This window comes from Oncorhynchus clarkii, chromosome 12 (genome assembly GCF_045791955.1).
Source record: "Oncorhynchus clarkii lewisi isolate Uvic-CL-2024 chromosome 12, UVic_Ocla_1.0, whole genome shotgun sequence".
Classification (NCBI taxonomy): domain Eukaryota; kingdom Metazoa; phylum Chordata; class Actinopteri; order Salmoniformes; family Salmonidae; genus Oncorhynchus; species Oncorhynchus clarkii.
In genome coordinates, this window is record NC_092158.1 from 69595705 (window position 1) to 69611391 (window position 15687).

At 44.4% G+C, this 15687-nt stretch overlaps 2 protein-coding genes across 2 annotated transcripts in view; one reads left to right on the top strand and one right to left on the bottom strand.

The window, feature by feature from the left end:
• The first annotated feature begins 2659 nt into the window (after positions 1–2659).
• Positions 2660–4590, top strand: LOC139421128 (protein HEXIM1-like). Its single transcript, XM_071171723.1, has one exon. It carries the CDS (start codon positions 3006–3008, stop codon positions 4119–4121), a length of 1116 nt encoding a protein of 371 aa, XP_071027824.1. The 5' UTR covers positions 2660–3005; the 3' UTR covers positions 4122–4590.
• Positions 4591–6751: 2161 nt separating this feature from the next.
• LOC139421131 (rho GTPase-activating protein 23-like) overlaps positions 6752–15687 on the bottom strand; it is a 45158-nt gene continuing 36222 nt past the window's right edge. Inside the window, exons 16-24 of the mRNA XM_071171727.1 lie at positions 15403–15555; positions 15039–15117; positions 14826–14899; positions 14394–14483; positions 14021–14146; positions 13817–13858; positions 13405–13498; positions 11294–11325; positions 6752–11091 (exon numbers count right to left, since the gene is read on the bottom strand). Coding sequence (XP_071027828.1) covers positions 9640–11091; positions 11294–11325; positions 13405–13498; positions 13817–13858; positions 14021–14146; positions 14394–14483; positions 14826–14899; positions 15039–15117; positions 15403–15555 — 2142 coding nt within the window. The 3' untranslated portion in view covers positions 6752–9639. The remainder of the gene's footprint in view (positions 11092–11293; positions 11326–13404; positions 13499–13816; positions 13859–14020; positions 14147–14393; positions 14484–14825; positions 14900–15038; positions 15118–15402; positions 15556–15687) is intronic.

Consider the following 15687-nt stretch of genomic DNA (forward strand, 5'->3'; position numbering starts at 1 on the left):
TCCCAAATGGCTATAGAATAGATCTTTTGACCCATTCTCAATTGTACCCAGCCGTGTTGCAGTATATATAGGGTGAGAGATTAACTCATGTCCAATAATCCTCTCTGAGGCTCTGATCCAGGAGCTGCTGTGCTTCTGCCCAGGCATCTAGAGCTTCCACCGAACGCCACTGCCTCTGTAAACACCCACTACCCCATTTGACAAACCCTACCCTCCCTCCTGGTCCCCCCAGCAATCACTCCCATTTCAGTAAACAATAGGTTATATGACAGCTGATAGATACACAAGTTTGGCTGGTATCTGTCAATTGCCAAAAGTTTGCCTTGGACTGACTAATGTCTGGTCAGCCTACTTTGAGTGTGTGTGGTACATTTTTGTATTTGTGAGCTTGCTACATATGTAGAAATGTATTTAGCACAACTTACAAGGGCATATGTACTATATATTAGTCTCTTTAATTCTGAGAGTTATAACTGGCAAGCACCTCACACCAAACTAGTTAACCCTTATTTAACCAGGTTGACTGAGAGAACACATTACAGGAATAGCGCCTCATAGCGTAAGTTCCTCCTAGTTTGGGCCTATACATTCGGGCATAGCCTACTCTTGCGTCAACTGCTCCAAGAAAAATGATGATGAAAGGACCAAGAAAAAAAAGAGGACAGAAGGGAGAGATGCTCAATAAGAGAAAGCAATGGAGCAAAAATAATAGATGAAAGAGAGGACAAAAGAATGTGAGAGAGCAAGGGGTTGTGAGTGGGGGAATGATTGAAGATGACAATTTAGGAGAAAATCAGGATAAGAGTGAATGTGATTGAGAGAAAGGTCTATGGTATGAGGGGGAGGGGATGCCTACCCACCGAAAAGTAGACCTACATGCATATAGCCTACAGCAGCCATCACACACAAAGTGGGAACCATGTAAAATGCCACTGAGATGTGCCCTCTCCATGTGGGAGGAATCTTTAGCCTGCAGAGAATAAGGGCATTGCATATCAGTCAAAATATACAGACACTGTCATTTCTGTCTTGTGTGCATACCTTCAGTGAGATTTTCAAATAATGCATTCAACTGTGTATTTGTTATGCAAACAAATGCCGTGTTTGAAGAGGTAATTACTCAATTATGAGTTTGAAATTATATATGCTGCTTACATTAATGCAGATATAATTAGGTAATTTAAAAGACTAGCTATTTCAACCACAGTAGAGACCTAACTACCAGCTATCCTAGCTAGTAGCTGTATGCTACTAACTAACTAGCAAATCAGTGCTAGCTCAACATTTAGTTTGATTGCATGTTTTGAACGTTGTTAGCCAGCTAGCTATATTACAACACTGTGTCCATCGATACTCCCACTTTAGTGCAGGATGTTTGCTTAGTTAGAACTTGGTTATGGTAACATCCATAAAAATAAGGAATTGGCTAGCTAACTAGTTATTATTGGTCTTGGTACCTAGCTACTGGTCGAGCAAGCTCACATGCTAATTAATGATTTCAACCAGCTTGCAATAGGCTTACACTTTACAATATGCTAATGTATACGAGTATGAAAGCGCTTGCCAAGACAATACAATATTTGGATCTAAAGTTGTATATTTCACTGCACATGCATGTGTGACACTAGTTAGCACATTAGCTAGCCAGCTAACCTCAGTCGGCAAGCCTTTATAGAAGTAGAAACTGGGTCAAAGAGAGGCACGTTTAATCAACTGATAACTAATCGTTGACAATAAGCTTAAACGTAACTCTAAAAAGTGGGCAATTGTGTTATTTTAACATTTCACCATTGTTTGTTGTTCTGTAAAATTGAGTGGGACTTGCTACTGGCTAGCTAGGTCTCGATAAATAAAATGTCGCGTCTTTACGCGTCGTTCCACACTCTTATCCTTGCGCATTAGTGGGAGGCGAGGGAAATATCGCTCCGCACCAGAGAGAATAATAAAAAAAACGAATAAAGTTAAACCCTACACTATTTAAAACCACATAAAATAACTGTATAAATGTTTAAATATTAACAAAATGAACATAGTGCATAGCCGTTAGTTAATCGTTTTTCTACACGGTCTGTAAAAAAGGACTAGTTTGTTCAGGATGACGGGTTCATTACCTTTAGAAAGAAAGGATTGTCTCAATGTTTGTGGGAGTGATACAAAGCAAAACAATCATTAATAGATAAAAGACACGACATACTCCTATGTCATAATTTATTAGTGGCATACAGTATAAGTGGAATATCGATTAATGAAGATTAATTGGCAGACTCTTCAAAACGTGAACTAATTCCCCCCTCCATTTATACATGGTAGCGTCTGAAAGAATGCCTCGGACTACTTTCCTCTTGGACCCAATGTGCACTTGATTGACTCTCGGGATAACCAATAATAATATGATTTAAGCTTAGCAACAGTGAATATGCAATGTTGTCCAATAGCAGCAATGAGAGGGTGGTCCTATATCCTAAAACTTGATTGGCTTAAACTTTCGATAAATGCCCTAGAATTGTGGGTCAGGTAGTTGGTCATGGACGGTCTCGCTAGTAATTTACCTACATTGGAACTACATATCCCACAAAACAAGTATAGTCAAGAAAAGCAGCATGCGCACTGGCGGTGGTAGAGTTGATATAAAACCGCGAACTCATTCTGTGGTAGCATACTAGACAGTCACTGTTGTGGAGATGAAATACGAACCTGAGAAGGATTACTAGCGGCACCGAAATAGTTAACCTTAGTTCGTTAGCTAGCTACAGTAGCTCTGACGAATCATTCGAGAAGTAACAAGTGTTACCATTCATAACTTTGTTTTTAAAGAGTAGCGATAGTGACCGTTTCGAAAGTTAGCTAAACATTTCTTGTCAAGTAAATGTTGCTCATATTAAGACACAGAAACAGTATACTTAGCAAAAGTTTGCAAAATATATTTTAATTAACATTTAGTTTAATTCGCACAGAGACAACGGTTGACATGTGGTAAGGCGAACAGCCCAACAGCATACATCAGGATGACAGAACCGAGCATTGAGAAGACCCATCACCTGAAAACTTCAGATACCCCATCAAGTGGGAGAGGAAGAGTTGTGGAGCATCCCCAAACCAATGAGAGCCGTGGACTTGAGACTGGCGGTAGGGGGCGATATGGAGATAAACAGCAGCAAGCAGAGAGTGACGGCGGGGTTATCCCTGCAGACAAGTTGTGGCAAATGCAAGGCGGGCAGAGGGAGGTGTGCCCAAGATTCGTTGCCGGAAATGCACTTCCTAAGTGCCCAGCAGCAACACAGCCCTGCCAGGAACCCGGAGCAGATGCAGCCGGAGAGGGTGGCCTCGTAGCCCACGGAAATAGTGGAGATGGACCGCACGAGGAGACCCTGAGTCAAGTGCAAGGCGAGTGTGGGAAGAGAACCGACTCTGGCTCTCCAGGCGCCGGGGCAGCTGTAGATGCACGTCAGGGCAAGAAGAAACACAGGCGTCGACCATCCAAAAAGAAGCGTCAATGGAAGCCCTATTTTAAACTTTCTTGGGAAGAAAAGAAAAAGCTTGACGAGCGAGAGACCGAACGAGCGTCCCGAGTGAGAGCAGAGATGTTCGCGAAGGGGTTGCCCGTTGCCCCCTACAATACAACGCAGTTCCTTATGGATGAACACGACCGAGAGGAACCGGATCTGAATACCGAAAGTGGTCCCCGACGTCAGTTGGGGACTGGTGCTCGCCCAGAGGACACCGCAAGTGAGGACGAGCTTTTCGATGTGGAGGAGGAGGAGGACTATGGCAGCGGTGGTGGCAGCGACGGCATCGGGAGGCCTGGAAACGCAGGTGGGGAGTTTCTTCAGAGAGACTTTTCCGAGACCTACGAGAAATACCACATCGAGAGTCTTCAAAACATGTCCAAGCAAGAGCTGGTTCAAGAATACCTGGAGCTGGAGAAGTGCATGTCCCGTCTGGAGGAAGAGAACACCCGCTTGCGGCGCGTAACCAACCCGGACATCACAGATGATAGCCAGGTGCCCCAGTCGAATTCGGCGCGGATCAGAGAATTGGAGGGTGAATTGGAGAGACTGAGGGCGCATAACAGTGAGCAACGTCCGCAGAGCAAGGAGCAGATTGTCACATTAGGTGACTAGAAATGGATAGAACCAGGTAAAATATGGAAACGAGGGGACTAAACAGGACTTTAAAAAAGTGTCACCAGTTTTATGAAATCGGTTTGTTAACTCTGGAAGGTTCAGTGACGGTCCGTAAATTGCGTTGCAAAATTTGAGCATTCTTTTCTATTTGGACTGTAAGGCGCCTGTTTAAAGTTTTTCAATAAGTAATGTATATACTTAAAATTATTTTCTTTTTTATAAAGAGAATGTATTTGGAAATACGTTGTTTTTGTTTCCCAGGTATGCATGCATTAAAATACTCTATCCCACAATTTGTTAAATCAGCAGGACTGTTTGTCCAAATGTAACATTTGTTTAATAAAAATGCTTCTTTTGAGAATTTCAAATAACTTTCCCAAAATTAAATGTGCAAATTAACATGTACACAAACAATTGTTTTTTTTTCCGTAGGGGGTAAATAAAGATTTTGCCTGATACCAACAAAGTATTTGTCTATTATCTGCAAGCCATTTTACAGCTATCGACTTACATCAATTTCTTTTCACTATTTAGGCAGATGTAAAGTGATGGAATATGCCTAGTTTTTCAGATTCATTCAAATGTCCTTACTATCCTTAGATGAACCACTACCAAATCAGGTAAGTTGTGACTGCATCACTCATTACCACTATAGAAATGATATGCAGGTTGCATAATGCAACCATTGGTAAACAACTGTCAAGAATCTACAGTAGGCTGTACACAGCCATATATTTAGATATGCAGGGTTGGGGAGTAACTGATTAGGAAGTAATCTGATTACGTTAGTTTGGGTAATCCAAAAGTTAACGTTGATTACAATGTTGGACAGGTAAACTAGTAAAGGATGACATTTAGAAATTATTTTTTATTTTAACTAGGCAAGTCAGTTAAGAACAAATTCTTATTTACCATGACTGCCTACCTCGGCCAAACCCTGACGATACTGGGCCAATTGTGTGCCGCCCTAAGGGACTCCCAACCACAGCTGGTTGTGATATAGCCTGGAATCGAATCAGGGTCTGTACCCAACCCTGGATATGTCTGTAGCTGTTGGTTTTGTGAGGTCTCACGACATTTCCTTACAAAAGCTATTTTGTACTCCAACTCTCAATAGGTCACCTCTTGACCTGTCTCAGTGGTATGCGAAATGGACCTAATGTTGCAGGCTAAAGCTCATCGAGCAGATGACTCCGACTTGCTAAAATAGTCTTTCTAAACAAGGCAAGGGTCCTATTGGAGTTGCATTGCCCTACTTCCATGGTATAATTTGGGATATGGAACTTATTGGGCCAAGGGTAATCAACGCATGTCAGGGAAGAACTTTGTCACTTTTTCATTACATTTTGATATTACTCATAAAATGAGATTGGTAGGCTTAACATTCACATTGAATTCATTCAAAAACAAAACCAATGCAGGTCAATGAAATTAGTCATTTTTGTTCTTCAGGTCCAAATCATTCTAAAGTATCCAACATTGAGTGTTGCTCAATTAAGTTACTTATGTATGAAACTGGCCAGGTAAAACAAACCAATGCATGGATTGCTGTCATACCTTGTCCATAGACTTACAGGGTAAGGAAACCAATATATCATTTGGGTGAACTATCCCTTTAAAGAGAGGAAAGCTAATAATAAAAATAGATAAGTAACGCTGACCCATTTAGCCTGGTTTCAGACTCAGAGATACAATGTTGTCAAGAACATTGACACAAAGTTGGAAATACACTTCTGTGTCAATATATTCCAAAATGGTACATTTTGTGGGCTGTGGGCAGAGCAAATGAAATCGCTTACCAACTAGAGTTGTTTGTACTTAGATTGCTAGCTAATTGTTAACATACCTCTGTCTCAAACGCAGGTTTGGTAACTAGCTTTATGGCTGGTCAAAATATGCATATATTTACCATGCTAGGCCAGCTAACGACTTCCTTGTTTTTAGCAGGGCTTTGCTAACTTGTTAGCTAGCTAGGTTTTACGCAGATTTACACACTTAAATTCTCCCAATCAAACGAGGTTTACCGACATACAATACACTGAAACAAATGTATACAAAACTTCAGGAATCTTAATTGAATCTACTGATATAATTTGCACCGATTTCGAGTTGTCAGGTCCTCTCTGGATGCATTCAGGGAAGTGTGGTGCAAGACAGTGCTCTACAGCATAATAGTTGTGGGTAATGTAGTTCCAAGATTCATCCGTGATGGAATTTTTTTTACAGCATTTTTTATTGTGGTGCAGGATGCATTGGGTGGATACCAATCAGTGGTGTCACAAACCTGGTTCCACTTTTTTTGTTTGTGAATTCATTTTGTTCATGTGGACTGACATCCTTCCCAATTTCAATGAAATATCTGAAACTATTGCCTGGAATGACATGTCAGCAATGATCACAGAATACTATTGACATTAAACATTTCCAAAATTATCAAGCAACTGCAAAACATTTTTAAAACTTAATTCTGTTTATTTACATCATATAACCTTGCTTTGAAGCAAAATGCCATCAAATGAAATGGTTCCAGGTGGATAACCTTTAGTCAGTCCATTTTCTTATAAGATTGTTTACTCAAAGCAATTCAAAATGTACTTTACACAATACAATATGTTACATATCAAGACAATATGTACAAAATATTATCAGACATAATAACAAACATAAGGTATATCACACTTCAAGAAATGGACAGCTAAACACACATTGAGTGTTGTCAGAATTTTCTAGAAATGTTTTTTATTTATCATTTTGATGAAGGCATGAGCAGTTTGGTTCAGCTCTGTTAAGCTCAGCTGCATGTCTCCTATTGGCTGACAGTTTAAATGTATACAGTTAGTTCATCAAACAAAATCTAATGAAAATGAGTTGGTACCATATTACCTTGTTCTAGGTATTGATTACCCTTACTTAGGGCTTGTTATGTGAACCATACAAAACACTGTCTTCATGAAAGAACCTCTGTGTGAGAAAAGCAGGTGAGAGCACCATACCTTCCCTCCCCTTGCAGCATCAGGTGTTCTGCTGTTTGTTAGATGCAAACCGACTGCATAGACAAGTCCTTGGCCAGACACAGTGTGCTTTTAATGGCCTCCCAGAGAGGCTGCTCGTATGTATGATACACGTCTTTGGGTCAGAGGATAAGATGTCAGCACAGCAACGAGAAGAGAATGGATTCAGTCTGGCTTATAACTAGATGTGAAGGTTGAGGCTTCTGGCGTTGAGAGTCTGGAATAATGAGGGTTAATGGGGAGGTGAGGACTGGCCATGGCACGGCAGAACAAAAACACTCTAGAAATCAGGCACTTGTAGGGCAACTCTTGAGGTAAGACAAGACTAACTAAAAGTCAATGACATTTTATGATGACAAAAATCCTGTCAGGCAAAGGGGGAAACCAAAGAATAACTCCCATATGACATTGGTCGAGGGACAGTTAATAAAGAGTTTTGGGAAATGGAAACTCATCTTGGACCATGGCCAAGAGAATGGTATGTCAGTCTAGAAACACAGCAGACCCAAAAATGGCTACTTATGGTAACCAGATTTCTGCAATCAGTCATTTGTATCCAGGAATTCTGAAGCACCCCACTCACAGTGGTTATTCAATTGAGACTAACCTTATGGAAATGTAATATATGACATGAAAAATCATGTGTAGATGGCTTAATACTTGAAATATTCCTGATAATATAACAAATATAATATAATTGACAGACTTTACAAAATGTAACTTTGTGTATACATGCAGGTTGCATTTATAATCCTTGATGTTGTCAATATTTCGAGGTTTCTCGGTCACCCATAAAATGAAAACAAATGTTTCCTCTGGTACACGTAGGCAGGTTTGGTCAAGCAAATTATTACCAACTAATACTTCATCCAATTGAAAAGACAGTTATGATAGAGTTGATGCAAGGACAGTATATGATCGTTATTTGATAAGAGAGCTGAGATGCATACACACATTATTCTGACTTAAATTAGGTTATGGTAGATAAAGCCCTGTTTGCTGCCAAATAAGATAAGCATTGTCAGCATAAGGTAGATAGTAGTGTCGGCAAGGGGAGAGTCCATTGCCTTCTTCAAATGCGGAAATGGATGCCAATCCAGCCATGAAACGGAGAGGCATTTCAACGGCCAGAATTTTGACTGGAGAGTGTTAATGTTGGATGAGTTATTCTATCTTTGCTAAATGAGAGAAAGTATTTCTGCATAGTACTGTGAGTCACAGAGAAAGGCCGTCTACGAGGAAACAAGGAACAGGCTTTAAGTCAGGTTCAGGATTTTTCTTTTTTGTTTGTTTTAAAAACAGGTACATCCGAGAAGTCAAAACACAATAAAAAGTACTTATTCTTTTCATACAAAAAATATATATATATAATATTTACTGTATATAAAACAAAAAAAATATATATTAAGGGAAACATTTCAAGTAACATCTTGAAGGAAATTATGGTGCACCTGTGTGCACTTATGTAAACCATAAAACAATAAAAAAAATAAAGATCATGTAATATATATATTTACAAGGTTAACTTAACAAGGCTTTTTACAAATGTTACAAAATAGTTCAACACACAAACACCTGCACACTCAAACATACTCACAAGTATTGTCAGGCAAACACACATATGTACAGACAGACAAACATTAACGAAGACAGTGTGTGTGTGTGTGTGTGTGTGTGTGTGTGAGAGAGTTATGTTATTTCTGTGTGTTGGCAACTAGTTGAGTGTTAGAGCCAGTTGTTCTGTGGTCATCATAGTAACAGAATATTAAGGAAGACTGATATAGAAGTCAGTGCTGGGGCCAAAGGTTAGACAGAGTTCTCCCTTAAAACTCACATTCCAATACTGCTTGTACTCTTCTTATAGTGTATGTGCAGATCTCTCAGCTAGTGTGTGTGTGTTTGTGTCTGTATGTGTGTGTGAGTGTGAAAGACAGAGAGAGAGAGCTCACAGTCCTGTTGAAAGTTTCACTCTGTGAGGAACCCTGGGTAGGCTTGGTTTGGCATGCTCTTCCCTGTGCATTGGGAGAGGACAACCCACTTCCTGTGTCAGACAGGAAGCAACCGAGAGGACAGGAAGGATCCTATTATTCAGTAACACACCGTCTGTCTGCTGCCTGCATGAGGGAGAGTTCTTGGCTTTAATATCAACGTCATATCAATGTCTGTCTGTCTGTGCGTCTGCTGCCCCATTGCAATTTTGCATTATTTTATTTTATTTTTAAAACACACAAAATAAATAAGCTTTGGCAAATACTGGAATGCCCCTTGCCATGCAAACGGAGTAGACTGGAGGCCGGAAACTGTTCTCAGACCTGTCACAAGACCCCTTGTGTCTGTCTGTGGCTCTGCTGTCCACTACCCACTGCCATCATGCAACTGACTCAGGGTCAGCACTATCTGACCCTCTAACACAGCAGCCCTGGCTCAGCAGCTCAGGGGAGGGAGAATTTGAGAGGGAGGCCAGGGGCCTTGTAACTTACAGGCCTATGAGTCTTTGTCCATACTTACAGGTACTGATGGAACCTGGAGGCGGGTACTCGGCGTGTGACGGGGGGATTCTGGCCCAGGGGAAGAGGGTGTCTTGGGTCAAGCTCCTGGTGGTCGAGGGGTGATCCCTGTGGTTTGCCCTGGTTGGAAGTGGCCAGCGACATGGGGAACTTGTTGGTGGCTAGCGCAGGCCTCTTGTCGCCCGACTCGGTAGGTGAGACCACCACAGTGTGTCTTCTCCAGGCCCGTCTCTTCCTCCTCGTCTCCGGGGAGAGTGGCTTCCTCAGTCCCACGATGCGCAGGTCATCAGCCGAGCCCAGCAGGCGTGCACGCACCTGGTCAGCCAGAGACCCTCGCCCCTGACCCTGCCCTGTCCCGCTGGGGGTGAAAGAGGCAGCCTCACTGGGGGGCAGGGCTTCTTTTGGCCGGGGTGGACGTAGGCTCTCCTGGCTGCTCCCTGAGGAAGGGTTGGTCCTGGATCGGTTCCTCTGGGCCCCTGGCGCCCCAGCTCCCTCCTCTCCTGAAGGCCCAGGGAGGTCCAGAGAATGAGTCTTGGTCTTCCCTCTGTCCTTTAGCTTCTTCCTGGCCAGCGTGTCACACTGGATCAGCTTGTGGGAGTTGAAGGAGGGTCGGGGGTGTAGTCTGTGGGTGGTGGAGGAGGAGGAGGAGGAGGGGGTGGTGGATCGTGCACCACCCTCGCTCCTCTCCCCAGGGTCCTGAGTATGTGTGGAGGGGGTGGGGGTGGTATGCTGGGTCGTAGGGGAGACAGGGTGGGGTTTGTAGTGTGTGTAGAGGAAGCTTCGTTGTGCTGCTGTGGGGGGATGTGTGGGGGTTGGGGGTGTGAGGGTGGGTGTAATAGATGCAGGGGGGTGTTTCTCAGGTCTCTCCTGGGTAAGGGAGCGTGAGGCGAATCCGCTCTCATTGTCCGTCTCGCTCACCAGCTCGCTGCGCTCGTCGTCAGCTTCATCGCACCGGCCCTCAGACGCCAGGCTCCGCCCCAGTGTGGAAAGGGTGGAGTAACCGGAGACGATAGAGCGAGCATCCTCTGGCCCCCGCCACACCCTGCCCTTCACCTCCGCTGTCACCGCCTCTTCCTCAGAGAGCAGCATCACCGTCTGCCCTGCTTTCTCTTTCTCACTACTGCATGGCATGCTGGGAACTATCACCTCCTCTACCTTCTCTCTCACTCTCTCTACTACAGACTCTTCTTCTTCCTCCTCATCTTCCTCCTCCTCTTCCTCTGCTCGTGGGGCGGTGTCTGTTCCTGCCACCACCAGCCCCGCCTCTTCTCCCTCCTCCGCCCCCAGGTGGCTGGCTTTGATCGGCTCGTGCTCCGAGTCGTCGTCTGTGCTGCTGCCCACGAGGCGGCCGTTGTGGCGATTCCTGCGCTTGCGTCCGGTGACGGCGGACATGATGGACAGGGTCAGAAAGTCCTTGGCAGTGAGGTCTCGCTTTGACCCCCACGAGCCCTGAGGCAAAACAAAGTCACATAGGTCAAAGGTCGGAGGATTTACACAACATCAACCATAACTAGATGGTGTGAAGAAAAATGTTGTTACTTGCTTCAGCTCTTTGAATGTTTTTTTTGTGGTAGTGAAGAAGATTGTTTTGTGTCTGTGAAGCTTTTTTTTAAAGGTGTAAAACAGCATAGTTGGCTATCTGAGGCCTTACCTTAGATTTAGCTGAGTCACTGTTGGTCGAGTCTAAGAGAGGACAAAGAGAGAGGGTCAGAGGGGAAGGTACACTGTAAAGCTGGTTTGTGTTACATGGGAGGAGAGGAGGAGCGTGAATGGCTGTGATGGGGGGGCACAGAGCTGCTGCTCAGAAAACAAACCTTTCTGCTATATCTAGCTAGCTAGAGCTTTAAAAACACACCATTTTGACACTGTTATAACACAGGAAATATTAGGGACTGCTCTAATGCAACACCAATCCAATTAGGAGAGAGTTGTGAATCCTCTGTGCCCACCCTCTACCCGTCACCTTCCCCTGGGGAACAGAACCATACAGACACTGGTCACACACCATTAACACACAGAACAACGTGTCATCACTAACCACTGATTGTCATGGAGTTGATCAAACTGACTGGTATGTGACAAGGGTTGTTGGAGAGAGGGGCGAGGGTGGGGAAAAACAACAGCATTAAGGAATCACAGCACACACTGATGACATCACGGCAAACACTGATGACATCAACTGGTGAAGGAGGAGTCGGGAGGAGGGAAGGCAGAAAACAAGGTTGAGTAAAGGGTTTTTCAATCACCACACACACACTCACGCCCTTGCTCTCACTCACTAGCTCTCACTCACTAGCTCTCACTCACTTTTCTCACTCACTCGCTCTCACTCACTAGCTCTCACTCACTAGCTCTCACTCACTAGCTCTCACTCACTAGCTCTCACTCACTCGCTCTCACTCACTAGCTCTCACTCACTCGCTCTCACTCACTAGCTCTCACTCACTAGCTCGCACTCTCGCTCTCACTCACTAGCTGACATTGTCTCCCTCACATGGTCGTGATCACACGGTCTCGCTCACTCACTCACACTCACTAGCTCTCACTCACACTCACTACCGCTCACTCACTAGCTCTCACTTTCATTCACTCACACTCACTAGCTCTCACTCACACTCACTCACTCACACTCACTAGCTCTCACTCACACGCACTAGCTCTCACTCACTAGTTCTCACTCACTAGCTCTCACTAGCACTCACTCACTCACAATAGCTCACACTCACTAGCTCTCGCTCTCACTTACACATGCTCACTCACACTCGCTCACTCACACGCTCTCACTAAAATGGTCTCACTCATACATGCTCTCACTCAAAATACACACACAGTCTTGTATAACTAACCTTGTGGGGAGACAATTCAGTCCCATTCGAAATCCTATTTTCCAAAACCCTAACCTTAACCCTAGCTCCTAAACTTAATTCTAACCTTAACCCTAAACCCCATTTGACCCCATTGACCAACAAAATGTCCCAGTTGGCCAAATATTTTGTTAGTTTACTATTTACTATTCTTTGTTTGTTTACCACACACACACACTAAAACCCCAGAGTAGCACACGAGAGGGCCTATACAGAATGAGTGGAGCAGGTGAGGTAGACAGGACAGACAGATGGAGAGATCAGTATAGAGGGGCTTTCTCTCTCAGTGACAGAGAACACAAAGTCATTAATCCATTAGTCAGACTGGGTGACAGTACAGGGTCATCCTCACACACAACTCCTGCCTTAGTCAGACGGACACTGAGAGGAAGCCGAGAGCAACTTCCTCTGAAGATGGTGACACATACCAAACACACCCACCCACGTTTTTACTAACAGAACACCATCACACCCAAACTCACTATTTCTCACGCACACAAACACACACACACACAGGAATTGGCAGGGGAAGTCCCATCCTACCGCAGTGGCTGCTCCACAGGCTCAGCTAAGAGAGGGATGCAGCGATGTAGAAGAGACAGTGAAGGATGAGTAATAAAGGAGAAAAGAAAACCAGGTGAGAGGAAAGAAGCACACAGTCTAGTGATCAAATCAGGAAGGAGAGAAACTCAGCAAGGGCAAATCATTTCAAATGTATGTCATGCCTATTTCCTGATTGTATGGGATTGGTTCAACTGTGTGGCTGTCAATGATTGTTGACAGTCACTGATTGGCCAGTTTGGCCACAGTGTGAACCGTGATTGGTCTGCACAGGCTGTCAGTAGATCAGTGCAGGTTGTGATTGGATGCATTTGGGCAGTGGTGGGCGGGCCCTCACCTGACGCCTCCCCTAGCAGAGCGGTCCTGCCGATGTTGGAGAGCAAGTGGTCGATATTGGGGGCAGGCACCAGGTCCTTTGTGTCTACTGGAGTCTGAAGGGGAGAAAGGCATCGAGTCATAAACAACACATGAACACTGGATTTAAGTCCTGCATCAGAATCCGTGACTGTGTCCCAAAAGGCACCCTATTCTCTATATAATGCGCTATTTTTTCACGGCCCATAGGGCTCTGGTAAAAAAAAGTAGTGCACTACGAAGGGAATAGGGTGCAATATGAGACGCAGGCAATGACGCATAGGTAAGATGTACGGTATCATAGCAGATTACACTGTGAGCTCCAACATGACCGTGTGAACTGAACAGCCGTCCCCACACAGTTTCCACAGTTTGCAGAGTAAGTCCCACTGTACCTTCTCATCCTTGTCCAGGTCCTCACTGAAAAACCAGAGATACTGTGGGAGGAAACAGAGAGAGAGAGAGAGAGAGAGGAGGCAGAGAGAAAGAAGAGATCTGTGAGAAGATATTCCGACAGGGTAGCGCCAGCTCATTGGAGGAGAGCTAACATGAAGCCAGTAAACAGGTTTGTCATTGGTTGGGATTAGAGGCTCACTCACGTGTTGGATGAGCGTCTCGACTATCTTGTAGCGGTCAGGCATGTGAGTCACCATGTCTGTCATGTTGTCTTCAGACGTCCGCACCAGCGTGGGCCCGAACACCAGGGCCAAGTTACGAGGTTCCATCTACACGCACAGAAACAATACACCTCCTTATAAATCAGTCTCCCTTAATCGACTGTTACTGTGGCGACCACGCGTTTAACACATCTGAACTGTGACTCTGTAAAAAGTAGGGCACTTTACATAGGGAAGGAAGTGCCATTGGGTCCGGGACAAACGTTGGGCACTACATAGGGAATAGGGTGCCATTTAGGACACAAGCCTATAATAATATGTTCACGTTAAAATACTACGATAACAGTATCCAGACCTTGTTTTTCTCACAGTGGTCAGCTACCGTCTTCAGATGGCCAACCAGGAACTTGAGAGTGTGGTAGTAATGGTCTGGTAAGTCACGGATCTAACACACACACACACACACACACACACACACACACACACACACACAGAGAGACAGAGAGAGAAAAAGAGAGAGAGAGAAAAAGAGAGAGAGAGAGAGAAAAAAAGAGAGAGAAAGAGAAAGAGAGAGAGAAAGAGAGAGAGAGTGAAAGAGAGAGAGAAGAGCGAGAGAGAGAAAGAGAGAGAGAGAAAGAGAGAAAGAGAGAAAGAGAGAGAGAGAGATATATGTCAACACTTCTGAGTATCCTGTGTAATCTGTTAGCCCTTGAACATATCATCCTTCCAGGGAAAGACTATACCGGATATGCAAATAGAAGAACATGTTCAGACAACGTTCACATACCAGTTTTTTCATGGTCTTTAGCCGGTCCCCGGCATTCTCCATCCGGTTAGCGTCGATGAAGTCATTGTACTTATCTGTGAGGATGAGAGTAATATGAATAGTTACAGTACATTGAAATAAAAAGTAACATTCAACTGTAACTGTTAAAAGGAGGATGAAGGAGAGTTTATTCCTGCCTCTGCTGATGGTTCATCTAACGAAACGGGGACTCACCATCTGTGAAGAGGGGCTCCGGAAGTTTCCTGAAGAAAGACTTGAGCAAGCTGCTGATCACGTTCAGGTCCTGCCATTTCTGTGAAGCGGTAAGAACAGGGAGAGAGAGGTCAAAGGCAATACTAAAGGGCCAACCGTCAGAGACACGGTTGGGTAGAATAGTTGATGGTCATGTCATGCTTTCCCTTTGCTGAACACTTGTAAACCCCACTGATGCTGTTTAACACCATCCCACAGATGACTAGATATACTGTGTCTATCTAATCCAGTCATGGATTACTGTGCCTATTGCTTACTGTACGTTAGGTTGTGTGTGTATGTGTGTGTGTGCCCGTGCCTGCGACTGGGGTCCTGCTCTGCTCACCTCCTCTGCAGGGTTGATGTCCGACCCCTTGTTGAGCTGGTCCTGAAGGCTGGACACCACTGCGTTGTTCCCTGGGACCCTGTAGATGCCGGTGTACTCCAGACCCATGTCCTCCACCAGCCCACAGCAGATCTCCACGATCATAGGGATAAACTGGGAGGGCAGACAGACAGGAGAGGGGAGGGGTCAGACAGGAGTGGACCCACATACCTTACCAGCACACAGATACATCATAGTAAAACAGTAGACACACACTGACCCATACGCCATGCATTTTCAGTAAAT

Bases quoted from the DNA above. Each gene is read 5' to 3' on its own strand.
- LOC139421128 (XM_071171723.1), top strand. From the start codon at position 3,006: ATGACAGAACCGAGCATTGAGAAGACCCATCACCTGAAAACTTCAGAT.